At 44.1% G+C, this 18,446-nt stretch overlaps 1 protein-coding gene across 2 annotated transcripts in view; it reads left to right on the top strand.

Moving 5' to 3' along the window:
• Positions 1 to 9,564: 9,564 nt before the first annotated feature.
• UBXN4 (UBX domain protein 4) overlaps positions 9,565 to 18,446 on the top strand; it is a 34,158-nt gene continuing 25,276 nt past the window's right edge. The window contains exons 1-2 of one of the 2 annotated variants that reach the window (XM_073807752.1): positions 9,565 to 9,886; positions 17,738 to 17,840. In XM_073807752.1, the coding sequence (XP_073663853.1) occupies positions 9,805 to 9,886; positions 17,738 to 17,840 (185 nt within the window). In that variant the 5' untranslated portion in view covers positions 9,565 to 9,804. The remainder of the gene's footprint in view (positions 9,887 to 17,737; positions 17,841 to 18,446) is intronic. The other variant, XM_004325902.4, reaches the window with a different exon arrangement.

Here is an 18,446-nt window from a genome sequence, read left to right as displayed (position 1 = left end):
CTAGAGTGCAGGCTCAGTAGTTGTGGCTCGTGGGCTCTAGGGTGCAGTCTCAGTAGTTGTGGCGCACGGGCTTAGTTGCTCCACGGCACATGGGATCTTCCCCGACCAGGGCTCAAACCCATGTCTCCTGCATTGGCAGGCGGATCCTTAACCACTGCGCCACCAGGGAAGCCCAGAATCTGTGTTTTTAACCTGATCTCCAGGTGATATGTAGACATTGAAATTTGCTTGTTGGCTGCACGTATAGGATGTCAGGGAGATCTCCGGGATGCCAGGAAAAGGAAGAACCACTAATGGGAGGATTCAAGAGTTCTTAACGACTGGATGGGGCAAAACCCCTCGCACAACCACCCCCTTATGCCTCTGACTGACATTCGTACGTGAAGTGAATGAGAAATAAACCTTTCTTGGGTTTAGCCACTGAAATATGAGGATTGTTTTTTTCCCACGTGTAATTTACCCTCTGCCTGGAACATTTATTCTTCCCCCGCTACCCTCCAATTTCTGTTCATTTGTACTCACACTTCACATCCCACCTCAAGTATTTCTTCCTTCAGATAGCCTTCTCTTCCTCCAGAGCTCCTTAATTCAGTCCTCCAGACTAAGTCACTTCTGCCAGTAATAACTCTAATAATATCCTGTACTTTCTCTTCAAAGCATTAATCACAATGGTAATTATATGAGTAATTGGCCAGTTAGTTCCTTAATATTTTTCTACCCATCAGTATGTAATCTTCAGGGCAGGAAAAACATCTATGGCTTTTGTTTACTAATACATCCCCAGCTCCCACCAGTGCCTTTCTCAGTAAATATTTGTCTCGTGATTAAATGAAGAAATGATCTGGCTGAGTCAAAAGCTTTGAATCCTGAAAGGCACATGTATATTTTTCTCAAGCACAGTTTTGGCAGGCAGGGAGAAATAATAGCTAACATTTGTAAAGCAGTTAATTATCACATGCCAAGCACTTGCTAAACACTTACAAGGGTTCCTATTTAATCATCACAGTAGCCCTGAAAGGTAAATTCTATTATTATCTCAGTTTACAGCGAGGCAACTGAAGTATCAGAGAGGTGAGGAAATTTGCCCAGGGTCACACAGCTAGTGAGTGTTGGCTGTATACCTGAAACAGGCAGCTGACTCCAGGGTTCATGGGCTTAACTGCTTACGTTACTGCTTTAAGCCTTGCCAAAGTAATGACTGCCATTTTTTAAAAAAAATTATTTTATTGAAGTATAGTTGATTTACAATGTTGTGTTAATTTCTGCTGTACAGCAAAATGATTCAGTTATACATATATATGTATATATATATATACATTCTTTTTCATATTCTTTTCCATTATGGTTTATCACAGGATGGCTCCCTGTGCTATACAGTAGGACCTTGTTGCATCTTATCCATTGCATCTTATCCAGATGTTGCATCTTATCCATTCTCTATATAATAGTTTGCATCTGCTGATCCCAAACTCCCAGTCCATCCCTCCCCCACCCCCTCCCCTTTAGAAACCACAAATCTACTCTCTATGTCTGTGTTGATTGCCATTTTTTTTGTTTTGTTTTGTTTTTTGGCCGCACCATGTGGCATGTGGGATCTTAGTTCCCTGACCAGGGATCGAACCCGCTCCCCCACCACAGTGGAAGCTTGGAGTCTTAAGTGCTGGACCACCAGGGAAGTCCCTTGACTGCCATTTTTTATTTGTCTTATTCACCTGGATCTATAGGAGAAGCGAGAGAGGAGTGCCACCCTGTCTTTACTTATGAAAATTTGATTGTTGTGAGTGAAGCTTACAACATATTCAAATATTTCTTCTTCCCTTTTTTTTATATTTATTTGTTTTTTAATTTTTGTCTGTGTCGGGTCTTAGTCGCAGCACGTGGGATCACGGGATCTTTCTTTGTAGCGCACAGGTTCTTTGTTGTGGCGCGCAGGCTTCTCTCTAGTTGTGGGGTTCTGTAGGGTGCAGCACACGGGCTCTCTAGTTGAGGGCTTAGTTGCTCCACGGCATGTGGGATATTAGTGCCCCAACCAGGGATCAAACCCACGTCCCCTGCATTGGAAGGCAGATTCTTAACCACTGGACCACCAGGGAAGTCCCTCTTCTTTCCTTTTTAAATTTCATGTGCATCTATAAGCCTCGTACAGTAACTAAATTATCTTCTTCTTGGTCTATAGGTGAGTGAGTATGCCTTCCATAAGCAACTTACTTTTTTTACGCTTCCCCTTTTTCACTCATGAAAAAGCAAGAACAGAGACTATTTTTTTCCTTTACATGTTTTTTATATAAGTAGCTTTGCAATATGTAAGTCATACAGCCTCCTCTGGTGGTAAACAGGTGCAAGTTTCTACGGAACAAAAAAATGTCTTTTTTTTTTTTTTAAAGCGTGGTGTGGGATTTACATGTCAAGCTTCAGTAAGAAATACAGTTTGCTTTCCTTTTCAAGCAATGGTAAAGTCTGGCACTGAACCTTCCACCTTCCTATGAATATTGGAATACATTTGAGTGACCAGAGTTAAGAATTCAGTTTGTGATGGGTTTTTATCTGTGCAAATTGAAATAAAACCTTTGTAGTGGGGAACCTTTAACCTCATGAAATAAATCTGTGCAAATTGAAATAAAACCTTTGTAGTGGGGAACCTTTAACCTCATGACCCTAAAAACTCATTCAGTCTGCAAAGGACGCAAGGCATTGTGGGGAAAAGAAAACTAAGTAGAGCTGCTGCTTTTCATCTTTTGGAGGAAAAAAAGCATAAACCCAGGAATTTAAATATATATATAAAATAAAATATTCACAGGATAGAACGGCCATGAGAAACTGTACTCCAGATGTGCCACTTTCCCTGACCAGCTGTCTTCCAGGCTCTTAGACGGAAGCTGGCACTGAGCAGCTTGGTGACACAGCAGCCACCATGGTTTGCCCCCGTGCTGGGTAAAGGGCCACAGGAACTCCGTCGGCAAACCTGAAGCAGCACATAAGAATGGGTCACAGAGGAGAACTGACAGATTGGAGAGGTAGAAAGCCAGAGAATTCATGGTCAGCCAACTGGGAGGGTTCCCCATCTCAGCCCAGAACGACTGTGAACCACCTGTCTGTCTGTGGTGACAAGAAGCTGGACTTTGAGAACTCACACTGGAGCCAAGCAGGTGGGTCAGGCTGTTGGGCTGGGGTTCTCCCAATGGTCAGAGACACACCAACCGAAACCTGGTCTTCATCTTCACTGCCTCCGGACCTGGGAACAGGCCCGGCATCTACCGTCCCTCAGAGAAGAGCTCATGGCAGTGAGGCCCATCTTTCTGCACCGAAGAAGCCCATAAATCCTTGGAACCCAGCTCATGGGAAGCCTTTTATCTCTAGAACGAGGTGGAGTGGTGGGCTTGGAAAAGAACAGAAAAGAACGGGACATAACTCATTTCACAGGTTGCCAGCTGCACACCAATAAACGAGCTTCTGCTCAGCAGGTCTGACTGTAAAATTGAGCTATAATTTCCATCAGTGATTCAGGTCCATTTGAAAAACAGGGCTGATGCCACTTCCTCCAAAAGGCCATCCCTGTCCCTCCCTCCCTCTCTCTAATACCCTATACATGGTTCTTTCATTTTACCCAAACCGACGTATTATGGTCACCTATTTACGGATCGGTTTCTCCCAGTGGCTAGACTGTAAGCTTTTTGAGGGCAAAGATAATATCTTTCAGTCAACCAATATTTCTCTTCCAAGCTCCTGGCCTACAGCCTGTCCCCTGTGGGCACTCAAATATGTGTTGACTGAGAGAAAGGAGAGAGTTCCATGCAAGAGGAACCAATGAACAAAAGCAGAGATGGCAAGGAACATGGCCTGGATAGACAGCGGATAGAATAGTCTGGTTGGCCCAGAGAGGTCAGGTGGGGAAGTAGAAGAACGAATGTTGGAAAAGCAGTGTTGGAGCCAAGTTGTAGAGGATTTTGAACGTTGAGCTACAGAATTTGTACTTTAGAGGTACTACAGAGCTAGTAAGGATTTTTAAGCTGAACAAAAATGCTGAAAATAATATGGGGGCGGGGAGGGCAGGGAAGTTGGCTGTGACATCATTTTGTGGGATGCCCTGGAAAGAAAGCAGAAAGAGCAGTGAGGAAAGCTGAATGAGTCTTTCAGGCGACTGGGGTTCTGCCTCATTTGGGTTCCGTGACTGAGAGAAGATCTGCTTGCGGGGAGTTTGTCAGTGAGTAAATTACATCCGTAACAACCCTGGTAAAATGCAGAGGTAACAGAGGCTTAGGGTAATCCCAGGGGGACGGCTGGAGACTGGAGGCTCTCCAGAAGCCTAATGAGGCAAGCGTCCCAGGCCTTTGTGCCCTCAGCTGAGCGCAACTCTCAGAGAAGGATGCGGTTTAGAGCCTTCAGCAGCCGACGTCCCAGCAGCTGGCGGAGCGAGCACCATGGCTGTGAAGTGGGGCTTTGGGCGGGGCAGCATAGCATCCACTACATTGATTTTTTTGTTTGTTTGTTTGGGTTTTTTTGTGGTACGCGGGCCTCTCACTGTTGTGGCCTCTCCCGTTGCGGAGCACAGGCTCCGGACGCGCAGGCTCAGCGGCCACGGCTCACGGGCCCAGGCGCTCCGTGGCATGTGGGATCCTCCCGGACCGGGGCACGAACCCGTGTCCCCTGCATCGGCAGGCGGACTCTCAGCCACCAGGGAAGCCCACTTTTTTTGTTTTGTTTTGTTTTTTCACTACATTGAAATGGAAAGGATTTCAGATAACATAAAGGAACTGACAGATTGCTGTGGCTGGTTGCACACAGAGTAAAGGGAGGACGCTCTAGTTTCACTCTCTGTGACGGAAGAAAGAAGGGCATGTTGATTCAGTAAGGGATACTTCTCATTGAATTCGACAATATTGGACTTCTAAGCTCAAGAATGGCAAAGAAATCAGGAATTTCTATAATTCCTGACTAGGTTTGTTTTTCCCCCGCACCCAGAAGATTGACCATTTTAAAATCCCATATTGCTGGGGACTTCCCTGGCGGTCCAGTGGTTAGGACTCTGCGCTTCCACTGCTGGGAGCACTGGTCAGGGATCTAAGATCCCGCAAGCCGCGCGGCGTGGCCAAAAAATAAATGAATAGAATTAAAATAAAATCCCATATTGCTGACGAGTCTCTTGCCTACTCCTTGCCCTCCAGGCCATTGCCTGCCCCCAACCTGACTTATTTTTGGTATCCATGGTCTCCTTTCTGCACTCACTTGCCTTCGTACTCAGCTTAGATTCCCTGGTCCATCACATCACTCACTCTTGCTAATCTCCTCAATTCCCTTGTTCCTTTGTCCTTTCTCGTGCTGTCTAGGCCCTATGTAAATTCAAGTCTCCACATCCTCAGCGCTTGTACCCCAGGAACTGAGTGATCACGGAAGAAAATCACACAACTGGGAAAAGTTGGGGCCACCAATCTCACTGGGCCCTCAGCACTGCCTGGCACACTGTTTCCCTCGGCCCTTGCCTTTCAACACTCCTCAATATTATTTCAGACGTTGCTCCGAACTTCAAGGCGCCAATTTCCTTACCTTCCCCATCACTCTCAGCAAATGACCTCTCCTTCATAGGGTCCAGCATTTGGATGAAAACTTCCTCAACTTACTGTCCTGAAACTTATAAGCTTCTTTATGTCCAAAGTTATTTTTCCACTCTTCTTCCTGTTAATATGGAAAGGGTATCTCTTCTGTCTGCCTGTGCTCTGGATCCCATCCCAGTTTGTTTAGAATGGTGGTGATTACAAGAAGCAATATCCAACTTACAGAATAGCCTAACCTATGAGGACAGTTGTTCTCCCACAAGACAGGACTTGAGTCATCACAGACACGGGTGCTTTCCATGTTCCATTCTACCATTCTCAGAGAGTTGGCAATGTCGTTCCTCTAGCCATAGCAGTACCAGGTAGCATAGGCACACGGAGAAGGGTTGTGCTTTCTTCCATGTGTCTCTTTTTTAAGGAAAACTTCTCCTAGAACTGCCTCCACCCCAATCCCCACTTCCCACGAAGTCCTACTGGCTCTAAGAGGAGGTTGAAAAAAACAGGTATCTAGGGGCTTCCCTGGTGGCGCAGTGGTTGAGAGTCCGCCTGCCGATGCAGGGGACACGGGTTCATGCCCTAGTCCGGGAGGATCCCACATGCCGCGGAGCGGCTGGGCCCGTGAGCCATGGCCGCTGAGCCTGCGTGTCCGGGGCCTGTGCTCTGCAACGGGAGAGGCCACAACAGTGACAGGACTGCATACCACAAAAAAAAAACAAAAAAAAAAAACCAGGTATCTAGCAGTTTCCCTCTCAGTGGGGAAACTCTGCCAGCAAAGAAAAATGGGGGGCGTGGTAGAAGCATGATTGTTGGGTGGGCTATTAGCAGAATTTGCCATATATCACATATTCCCTCTCATCTTCCTAGGGGCCTCCCTGTTTCCTGTGTATTCAATCTCTCCAAGACTAGCTCCTTTCCATCAATACTTGATAGGGTACAAGTTTCTCCAATCTTTAAAAAAGCTGTTTTTCTCAGTCCAAATCCCTGTCCAGCTAATGTCCTTTCTTCCTCCTTCTCTTCACAATTACTGACACCCCCTCCCTATCTCCCTTTACTCTTCAACCCATTGCCATCTGGCTTCCACACAGAAGAACCCATCAAAACCCCTCTTGCTAAGTTGATAATCACCTTCATATTGCTAAAAACAATGGACATTCAAAAATCTTATTTAACTTGACCTGAGAGCAGCATTCAACACAGCGGCTTCCCACTCCCTTCTCAAAAATCTTTCTACCCTTGGCTTCTTTGGTATCACAAGCTCCCATTCTCCCCCTCCCCCCTCAACATACCCCCATACCTTTCCTAAGTCTCTGTTACTGGTTTGTACTTTCCTACACAACGCTATAGATGTCGGAGGTCTTAAGACCTCCGTCATAACTCTGTCTTACCTCATTTTGCACACACCGTAAGTGAGAACATCCTCCAGAGCTTCAATTATCCCCTGTATGTAGAGAAATCTCACATTCCTATCTCGCGGTAAGAACAGTTTTCTGAGCTCCCAACCTGACATCTATCTGCCTACTTAACATCTCCTCCTGCTGTCTCTCCAGCACTCCAAACACATGGCTAATAATATTGAACTCACATCTTCATGCCCACGTCCCCACCTACCTGCTCTTCCTTCAGTGGTCCCTATCACACTACCATCTTCTATACAGTTTCTCAAAACAGAAACCCAAGATCTCTTCTTGACTCCTCCTTCCTTAAATTCCATAGCTAATTGATCAACAAAACCTATTGGGTCTGCTTCCAGAATTCTCAAAAGCACCCACTTCTGGGTTCTTAACCAGTCTCTTCACTTTCACCCTTTCCACTTCCAATACAATCCACTAAAACTGCAGCATAGCTGCATATTAAAAACACACATCTTATGTGTAACTCCTCAGTTTAAAATTCTTCAATGGTTTTCTACAATTCTTAGAAAAATGTCTGCAATCCTTAACATGACTTCCAAGGCCCTGGATGAGCTAACCTTGCTATCTTTCCAGCCTCATTTACACCATACAACTCTTTGTATGTTCTAGTCACACTGGACATTTTTCAGTTCTTCAAGGGTACTTTCTCATTTGCTTCGTTCGGAGCCTTCACACTGCTGTTTCCTCTATCTCGAATGGTCTTCTCCTTCACCTAGCTAGATTTCCCCTCACAATCCATCTCCTCAGAAACGTCTTTTCTAACCCTGCTATCCATGTCGGGTCACATCATCACATTTCTGAAGCACTCAGAATTTCCCCTCTTGTGGCATGCATCATCACTTGTCTTCCTCTTTAGACTGTGCAGTCACAAAGGCAGGGCCTTTGTCTGACTGCCTCACCTTCTTATCAATGCCAGGTACAATGCCTAGTTCGTAGCAGATGAGCAATAAATAGTTGATGAATGAGTGAAAGGCTATGAATGATTCTTCTAATATTAATTCTAACGTTAGAAATAAAGACATTGCTCTACCAAAAGGATATATATGTTGATGGAATCACAAGGAATCCATTTAAAGTTGACGTTGAAGATTAACTCTAATTCTTCCTGAGGCATGGTGTCCTATGTAAGCAGCAACTGTCTGTAATCAGCATTATATTTCGGTTTATAATAACACTGTATGAGAGGCCTGGTTGGAAAAGTGTAAATAAAAATCAGAAAGAGGGACTTCCCTGGTGGCACAGTGGTTAAGAATCCGCCTGCCAATGCAGGGAACAAGAGTTCGATCCCTGATCCGGGAAGATCCCACAGGCCGCGGAGCAACTAAGTCCATGCGCCACAACTACTGAGCCTGCGTGCCACAACTACTGAAGCCTGCACATCTAGAGCCCGAGTGCTGCAACTACTGAACCTGTGTGCTGCAACTACTGAAGCCCGGCGTGCCTAGAGCTCGTGCTCCGCAACGAGAGAAACCACTACAGTGAGAAGCCCGCGCAGTGCAACGAAGAGTAGCCCCCGTTCACCGCAACTAGAGAAAGCCCGTGCGGAGCAACGAAGACCCAGTGCAGCCAAAAAAAAAAAAAAAAAAAAAAAATCGGAAAGAATGTTAGCTATTTTTAGGTTAAATATTTGTAGGAAAGGTGTATTTTCAGATGTAGCTCCTCCTTAACCCTGCAAGGATTGTTAAATGACTGTACTGCTGTAAGAGAAATTTAATGATGTAGGATGTCTAATATAATAGCGTATGCAACTTTAAATAAACCATACAAGGCTTTAGCCAATAGTTAATAGAGACCATGTAATTTCAAGAAAGTATTAAGTATGAACAGTTTTCATTTTAATGGCAACCAACCACAAAGTGCCCTATCTTGATCACAGTACTCTGTCATCGTAAACAAACTTATCTATTCTTCTCTTTTGTATTACCTTGAAAAGTAGCTGGAAAATACATCATTATCTATTCTCTGCTTTTGACTTTTGAAAGCAGCTGTGGCAACAGCGTAGCTAAGCGTTTTGCGATTTGGAATGATCTCTAACCAACCACAATGAAATTACTCAAGGTCTGCGTTCAACCAATACCTCCCCTCAGGTACACGGGCTGTACGGTATTACAGAAGGTGACTACTGTGGTTCTTTTCTTCAAGGTTGAGCTGATAAATTAAGTCCAATAGAAATCAAAGCCTTGCAGTAAATCCCTACAAAGCCCGTTTAGTTCTATACCGAGAGACACCCACCCTATCGCACAATGACCACTAATCATAATACACAATTACATGGTCCCACTACGCAGGGTTCCACCCGAGGCGGGGATGATTTCCTCCACATTTAAGGTCTCAGTAATGCCGAGAATGGCATCTCCCGGTGACTAGCGCCACTTCTCCTCTTTATAGATTGTGAAGTGGTTCTCACTGCTGCCCCCTTAGCCGTGCCCGGGAAACCACAGTGACATTTCCCACATTAAAGGAGCCAAGCCTAAGAAGACTACAATTCCCGTCATGCCTCAGGAAGGCGCCGCCGCCGCCGCCACTTAGCGATTAGTCATCCTTTCCGCTGCCTCCTTCCACTTCCGCGACTGCAGGGCCTGCGGCCTCGCGGGCGCCCGCACGCACCGACTTGCCAACGAGACAAGGCACGGGGGCGCGGTGCCGACGGCGACGCGTGGCGTCATGTGTCGCGGGGCGCGCCTCGGCTTGCGCGCTTGCGCGCGTCCTGGGGGCCGCTGACGGGCTTGCGCGCCGGTGCGGAGCCGGAGGCGGGCCGCAGGGCCCAACGACGGAGAGGGCGGGGCCAGCTCCGGGACCGAGGCGACTACACACCGAGCGAGCGCCTGTGCCCGAGGGCAGCGATGCTGTGGTTCCAGGGCGCCATTCCGGCTGCCATCGCGTCGGCCAAGAGGAGCGGCGCGGTCTTCGTGGTGTTCGTGGCAGGTGAAGGAGGCGAGGGCGCGAGACGTGGCCGGGACACCCCCTCCGGCCTACCTCTAATCCCAGGGGCCCCCAGCCTTTCCTCCGGACGCCGAGAGGCCCGGGCTGCCCGTCTCCCTGGCGTCTCAGCTCCTCCCCCGTCCGTTTGGAGCGCACCGGGCTTGGTCCCCCCACCGCCCGCTTCTCCCGGCCCCTGGCGGGAGGCACGGCCCCGGCCTCGCTCCCAAAGCGCGCCGAGCCCCACGGTCACCTCACTGCGCGGGGCGAGGGGACGGGTGGAGCAGGCCCTCGCCGCTCAGCCCGCAGCGCCCCGCCGAGCCTGACCCCGCGCGTACACTGACGCCACCGCCGCCTCCCGGGCCCCCCTGGTAGGGCGCTCTGACCCCGAGAATCCACTTGGGGAGGCTTTAACGCCCGTGTAGTTAGTGTGTAGGTGGGAAGAGAGCCGGGCCATTAGGCAGGCAGTTTTACTTGTAATTAGTTGTGGGCTGTCAGGAAGAAAGCTGTGTCATCGGTAATCAACAAAGAGAAAGCACCTGATGTTAACGGTTACTGGCTTTCGTATGTTCCTGAAACGCAAACTTTTGAGGTCTATATAGGTTTGATTTTTTTTTTTACAGTGATATGGGAGTGGTGAATCTAATGTGGAATAATTACTTTCTTGCAAGTTGATTTTTTTTAAAAAACCATTTGTTTAGAAGAAGTAGACATACCAGCCTTGGTTCTTTTTGTTGTCTTCCTAGTCTCATAGCTACAGTTTCAGAAGCTGTACTAACTCATTTACGCCGTGTTGCTCTGGGTTATTTTGCTCCGTATTTTATTACTGAAATCTTCTAGATTTACCGTAAACCTTTGCTTCTGTGAGGTTTTGCTGGTCCTCATTACATGAACCAAATCAGTGTTTGTGACTACGTTAATTTGAGGTGTATTATTTCAACTATTTGTGTTTAGTAACGGTTTATTCATCATTAACTCATGACTTGGAAGGCTAGGTAATAATAGCCCTATAACTTTATGCATTGCGGTGAAGAGCAAGTTGCTGGAATATGAGTTTCATTTAACATTAAATTTGGAATTTTGAATTGTTTTAAATTATGCTAAAATGTAAGATGTAAGCCCAGTGTTGTTAATTAGAAGAGCTGGAGTAGTTTACATTCTCTTACGCTTTTTTAGAGTTATATGTCACATAAATAAGTAACTGCGGTAAACTTGTAAGGAAATAAGTGGATTAAAAGGGAAAGGAGGGCTTCCCTGGTGGCACAGTCGTTAGGAATCTGCCTGCCAGTGCAGGGGACACAGGCTCCATCCCTGGTCTGGGAAGATGTCACATGCCGCGGAGCAGCTAAGTCCGTGTGCCACAACTACTGAGCCTGTGCTCTAGAGCCCGCAAGCCACAACTACTGAAGCCCACACGCCTAGGGCCTATGGTATGCAACGAGAAGCCACCGCAATGAGAAGCCCTTGCACCGCAAAGAAGAGTAGTCCCCGCTCTTTGTAACTGGAGAAAGCCCGCGCGCAGCAATGAAGATGAAGCGCAGCCAAAAATAAATAAATACATTTATTTAAAAAAAGTAGTCCTGATTTATTTTAAAAAAAAGGGAAAGGAAAATTAATGATACTTAGTATGCTTATTAAGAGTACAGTAATAGTTTTAATGACATTTTAAGTTGTGTTTTTCATATATAATCTCAGTTGATCCTGGCAGTTGGTAGAACAGGGCTTATTATGCCCATTTTATAGACGAGGGAACTTACATCCACGGTGGTTAAATGACATACACCAGTGTCACAAAAAGGATTTATATCTTGTCTTGACAGATTTTTTTTTTAGCAGCTTCCAAAAAAAAGAGTGTCTTCTTTATTTCTCAAGAAAAAAGCTGAACAGTAGTAGAATTTAGGTAGTTATTGAAATTGGTGTAGAAATCAGGAAATCTAGGATTATGGTAGTCATATTTGTAAACAGAAAACACATTTTTTTTTTTTTTTTTTTTTTTTTTTTTTTTTTGCGGTACGCGGGCCTCTCACTGTTGTGGCCTCTCCCATTGCGGAGCACAGCCTCCGGACGCGCAGGCTCAGCGGCCATGGCTCACGGGCCCAGCCGCTCCGCGGCATGTGAGATCTTCCCAGACCGGGGCACGAACCCGTGTCCCCTGCATTGGCAGGCGGACTCTCAACCACTGCGCCACCAGGGAAGCCCCATTTTTTTTTTTTGAAAACACATTTGATAGTGTCCAAAGGTTCCTAGAAGGCACTCCTGGGCTAACCAGTTTATTTGAAAGAAGAAATGCTAGATTTAATTAACACATATTTGGAAACCCATTTGGAAACAGTAGTGCTAATTATTACAATAGAAAAATAAAGTTATAGATTTTTGGGGCTTTGTGTGTATATATAATACATACATTCTTCAATTAACTTTTTACTGATGAGCATGTATCTTATGCTTTTATTTATTTTTTTCTTTTATACATTTATTTATTTTATTTATCTTTGGCTGCATTGGGTCTTCGTTGCTGTGCTCAGGCCTTCTCTAGTTGTGGTGAGCTGGGACTACTCTTCGTTGTGGTGCACGGGCTTCTCATTGTGGTGGCTTCTCTTGTTGTGGAGCATGGGCTCTAGGCACAGGAGCTTCAGTAGTTGTGGCTTGAGGGCTCTAGAGTGCAGGCTGAGTAGTTGTGGCGCACGGGCTTAGTTGCTCCGCGGCATGTGGCATCTTCCCCGACCACGGCTTGAACCCGTGTCCCCTGCATTGGCAGGCGGATTCTTAACCACTGCTCCACCAGGGAAGCCCTGTCGTATGCTTTTAGGGTATCAGTGACTGTTGAGTGTTTGCAGGAGGACTGTTAGCAATCTGCCGAAGGAGTCAGTCCTTTGACTCATTGAAAATACTGTTGGTTTTTCTAGAGTTTTAGGAAGTTAATCTCCAAGATTAGGTAGGATTAGTGTCCCTCCAGGAGTATGTAGACAGTGGAGTCATGAAACTGCAACACTTATAGATTGCTTAGACCTCTGTTCTTGACTTTGAAGAATACAGCCAGAACTCATGATTTTCTTAGGTCTGAGACCTCGATAGTAATGTACCAACTCACTGAAAATTAAAAAGATATAATAGTTGGAAGGAGTCTTTATAGTTGGAAGGAGTGGTCTTAAGGGTAATCTTTGCTTCATATAACCACTCAAGTGGGAAGCATTTTAGGTAGATTGTTTATATTTTACTGAAATTTTCATGGATGAATTAAAGAATATGTAGGATTGATGTTAAGAGATTAGAGAGATTACTACTAGTTAAGTCAACGAGTTAACAAGGATTTTCAAAGTATTATAGCTGTGTAAGTTGAAAGAAATCAAACTGAAGATTTTGATTCTATTCTTGGGAAGACAGAATAATCTGACAAGGATTCTGAAGTAGAGGTGTGGGTTCACTGACTAGTGTTGCTAGTTGGCTAAAATCTCCGTGACTGACAGACACTATTTCATGCCTCTTTTTTTGGTTAAAATAGACTAAAAAACCCTTTAGGTTTTGACCAGTTGAGTTTTTCTAGGTTGGAGTTACTGATTGTCGGGTCTGCAGCTCTTTGCTTCAGAGTTTGTACTATTCTTTTTTTTTTTTTTTTTTTTTTTTTTTTTCGGTACGCGGGCCTCTCACTGCTGTGGCCTCTCCTGTTGCGGAGCACAGGCTCTGGACACGCAGGCTCAGCGGCCATGGCTCACGGGCCCAGCCGCTCCGCGGCATGTGGGATCTTCCCGGACCGGGGCATGAACCCTTGTCCCCTGCATCGGCAGGTGGACTCTCAACCACTGCGCCACCAGGGAAGCCCTGTACTATTCTTTTAAGTGGCTTTTCTTTTGGATACTGCTCATACCACCAAGGATGTAATGTTTTCTCCTAAAATCTTTGGCCCACCTAACTCCACAGCATAGTTCATAATTTGATTAAAAATAAGAAACTAAAGGTACTGAAGTTGGCGATTAATAATCCCACCCAGCAGTGTTAAGATAACTCTTGCTGAGTTAATGTAATTCCATTCAGTCTTCCATCACTTTTGGTCAAGCAGCTGCTGCTGCAGTAGCCTGACTCATGGACAGATATTGCTAGTGGGGTTGGAACACTTGAGACCCTATCTACGTCGTACAGCATGGGTGAGGGAGTGAAGGACATGGGCCTGAGAAGTGGCAGATCCATCCTTCCAGGCACCAACTTGACATCCCCACTTGGATGCCTCACAGGATTCTCAAGACTAAAAGTATTACTGCTTGAACCTGTTTTGTTTTCCCCCAGTGTTCTAAGTAAATGGCACCACTTTACATCCAGTTGGAGAAACCTAAGTGTGGGCGTCATCTCTGGACCCTTAACTCTTCAGTCTCGTCTTGTCTCCTGCGCCCTGTTTTTCACAAGACTCCTAATTACACAGACCTTTCCCTACACGGAAATTCCTTCTGTGTAGTGAACTCTTCTGGCTTGTGGCATGGCTCAGCTCTTGCATCCTTTAGGTCTTACCTTAAATATCACCTCAGAGAGGGTGACCAAACAAGTACTTTGTTTTGTATCTTTAGATTTTAAGCTCCACTGAGGGCATACAGTATCTCACTTGTTTTATATTTAGTTTGTAGCTCAGTGCCTAGCACAACGTAAATGTGGAATAAAATAGTGAACGTATGAAAGAAAGAATGAATGAAAAAGATCCCTATCACCTCACAGCCTTCTCTAAGTTTAGTAAAAATGTTCCTATATAGCTATTTTCTAGGTTGAAAGTCCTGTCATTTACTTGGAATTTTACATCTCTCCTCACCCCATAGTGTCTGAAGATGTGCTCAGAATGATCTCACTGTAAATAAAAGTTTTCCCGTTTGCTGCTTCAACATCTAGGGGTCTGCTAATGGGCATTCTTTTGGTCTTGGTCTGTGGGTGCATTCTAGTCCCTGTCTACTTTTCCGTGGCCAGATTTCTCAAGCCCCTTATTACTGAATATTCCTGTATCTCATTTCACAAAAAATGTTTTTAACTGTGCAGCATTAGTCAAGTTTTTGTAGGCATGCCAAGATACTATACCAGAAATTTAGCTGTTCATTCCACAAAATACTTATTGAGAGCCTGCTATATTCCAGGTATTTTACTGTAGGCCAGGTTCTGTTGTAGGCATTTGAGTTATATCAGTAAATAAAAAGGAAAACAATCCTTGCTCTCATGGAACATGCATTCTAGTGCAGGGAGACAGACAATAAACAGTAAACATAGTAAGTAAAACGCATAGTCTATTAGAAGGTGATAAGCATTACAGAAAAAAAAAGCAGGAAATGAGGGAGCTTTGGGAATATCTGAAGTGTGTAATTTTATTTTATTTTATTTTTTTGCCATGCTGTGCGACTTGTGGGATTGTAGTTCCCCCACCAGGGATTGAACCTGGGTCCCCTCAGTGAAAGCATCAAGTCCTAACCACTGGACCACCAGGGAACTCCCTGAAGTGTTTAATTTTAAAGTAGTGATTAGGGAAAGTTTGTATTGAGAAGATAATATTTGAGCAAGGACTTACGGGAGTTGAGAGTTAACCATGTAGGTATCTGGGGGAAGAATATTGCAGGCTGAGGAAACAGCTAGTACACAGACCTATGGAAAGAATGTCTTTAATATTTGAGGAATAGAAAGGAAAGGGATAGGAAGGAAAGGGACAGCAAAAAAATAAAAGGAAATGAGGTCAGAGAGGTAACTGAAGGCCTGAGGTCATTTGTAAGGACTTTTTGCTTTTACTCTGAGGGAAATAGGGAGCTATTGTAGAATTTTGATCAGAGGGTTGACGTAATCTGACTTTTAATTTTATTTTATTTTTGGCTGTGCCGTACAGTTTGTGGTGGGATCTCAGCTCCCCCACCAGGGATTGAAATTGAACCCTGGCCCTCGGCAGTGAGAGTGTGGAGTCCTAACCACTGGACCGCCAGGGAAGTCCCTGATCTGACTTTTTAAAGAAAGGTGCTTTAAAAAATATATATATATATATATATATATTTATTATTATTATTATTATTAAATTTTTTGGCCGTGCCACACAGCATGCGGGATATTAGTTCCCCTACCAGGGATCGAACCCACACTCGTTGCACTGGAAGTGCAGAGTCTTAACCACTGGACTGCCGGGGAAGTCCCTGGATATATTTTGGAGATACCGTCAGCTGAAGGCAAGAATAACTAAACTTTTTGGCCTGGGAACTGAAAGGATGGTGTTACCCATTAACAGATAACTGAAATGGGGAAGGCTAAGGGTGGATTAAATTGGGGAAGGCAGGAAGACACATGGGAAGAAAGCGGCCTACAAAAGAGTAGGTATAGAAAGATCTCATTTTTGTAAAGCAAAAAATGTGACCTGAAGCCTTTTTAAGCATAAATTGGCAAAGGTTGCTCACCTTTGAAAAAGCACTTAGCTCTGCTAACCTCAGAAATATTTTTCAGTGACTTAACTCAGGTAAGTTTCCCTTTGCCCACCAATAAGTGGTTATGCCAAAATCTGGATATTACAAGTCTAAAATGGAAATAATCTCTTGATAGGTATAACTTTTGAAACATTTTGTCCCTGAGGTATGGCATACAGTATATTAAATGAAATATATTCAGTGAACAACTAGATGAATTTTTGTAGATGAATACACTTGTGTAACTATCAGATAAGATATAAACATTTCCTATCATACGATATTACTTATATGTGGAATCTGAAAACAAATGATGCAAATGAACTTATTTACAAAATAGAAACAGATTCACAGAGAATGAATTTATGGTTACCAGGGGGAACTGGGGGTAGGGATAGATTGGGAGTTTGGGATTGACATGTACACACTACTGTATTTAAAATAGATAATCAACAAGGACCTATGGTATAGCACAGGGAACTCTGCTCAATATTCTGTAATAACCTAAATGAGGAAAGAATTTGAAAAAGAATAGATCCATGTATATGTATAACTGAATCACTTTGCTGTAGACCTGAAACTAACACAACATTGTTAATCAACTATGCTCTAATATAAAATAAAAATTTTTAAAAAAAGATATAAATATTTCCAAGACCCCAGAGCCTCCTTCATCCTCCTTCCCGGTCAATAGTAGCTCTACCAAAGTAGCCACCGTGCTGAATTCTGTCAGCATAATTAGTTTTGGATCAGTGTAACTTTTATAATTAGTATGCCTATAACAAAAGACAGGTCCAAAACTGCAGACAGGATTGCACCTGCTTCTGTCTACCTTGGAGGAATTCTGGAAAATAAGTGGGGTGTGTGTGGAGGACACTGAACTCAACAGAAAGATGCTGCATAAAGGAAAAGTATTGTACATTTATTTTCTAAAATCATATGTAGAAAAGCCAAAGTAGTCACATTTCTGCCCATGACTTCTAATTATTGTGATAATATTTGCAGCATAATTCGGATGTCTTCATTTAGAAAACACTTCGTATAATCTAAATAGCAGTATTTTGTTTTTCATTACTTTTTTTTTTTTTTTTGTGGTACGCGGGCCTCTCACTGTTGGGGCCTCTCCCATTACGGAGCACAGGCTCCGGACGTGCAGGCTCAGCAGCCATGGCGCATGGGCCCAGCCGCTCTGCGGCATGTAGGATCTTCCCGGACCGGGGCACGAACCCGCGTCCCCTGCATCAGCAGGCGGACTCTCAACCACTGCGCCACCAGGGAAGCCCTCATTAATGTTAACAATGCATATAAGTCACACTTTTCATTTATGGAAAATTCAGATTTGGTAGAAAATATTATTTGTGAGATTACATTTTATTTGAAGTTCCAGATTTCCAGGGAAAAGAATCAGCAGATACTGGCCTTATGTTTTAAGAATGCTTGAAATGTTTTACAGGTGATGATGAGCAGTCTACACAGATGGCTGCAAGTTGGGAAGATGAGAAAGTGACAGAAGCATCTTCAAACAGTTTTGTTGCTATTAAAATCGATACCAAAAGGTTTGCTTATGTTTTAATCTTGTAATTAAAAATTTTTTTAACCATTGTCTTTGGTTGTGATTTATGGTGATAGTCTTAGACTATAAGAATGTTAATTTTTGTCTAAGACATTTTAGGGACTTAAATTCTGATTGCCATTTTTCAAGTTCATCATTATATCATACTGAAAAACTTATGAATTCTTGGTCTACCAAGTAGCTATGTGACATGCACCAGTAATGCAAAGGAACTGTGGTCCTGAAATATCTCTGAAAGGTTGACCACTCTTTTGGATCCTATTTTTGAAAATGGAACCATTTTATTCAATAAGAATAAGGACATTTACAGGTCCATTGTAGGACCTGATAACCACAAGTCTGTTTTATTTTGTTAATACATCCCTCTGCCCCTCGTTAAATTTTTTTTTTGTGTGGGGGGATAGAGAATTTCAGACACACACAAAAGTGCTTGAGTAGTGTAATGAACCCCCTTGTACTGTCAACTACTTTGACAGTTATCAACTCATGGTCAGTCTTGTTCATCTATTCCCTCACCCACTTCAACTCATCCCATATAATTTTGAAATAAATCTCAGTCATCAAATCACTTCATCTATAAATATTTTGG

This window comes from Tursiops truncatus, chromosome 7, assembly GCF_011762595.2.
Source record: "Tursiops truncatus isolate mTurTru1 chromosome 7, mTurTru1.mat.Y, whole genome shotgun sequence".
In the NCBI taxonomy this organism is placed as follows: Eukaryota; Metazoa; Chordata; class Mammalia; order Artiodactyla; family Delphinidae; genus Tursiops; species Tursiops truncatus.
Note: the sequence above shows the minus strand (reverse complement) of the source record. Positions and strands in the feature narration are given on the sequence as shown.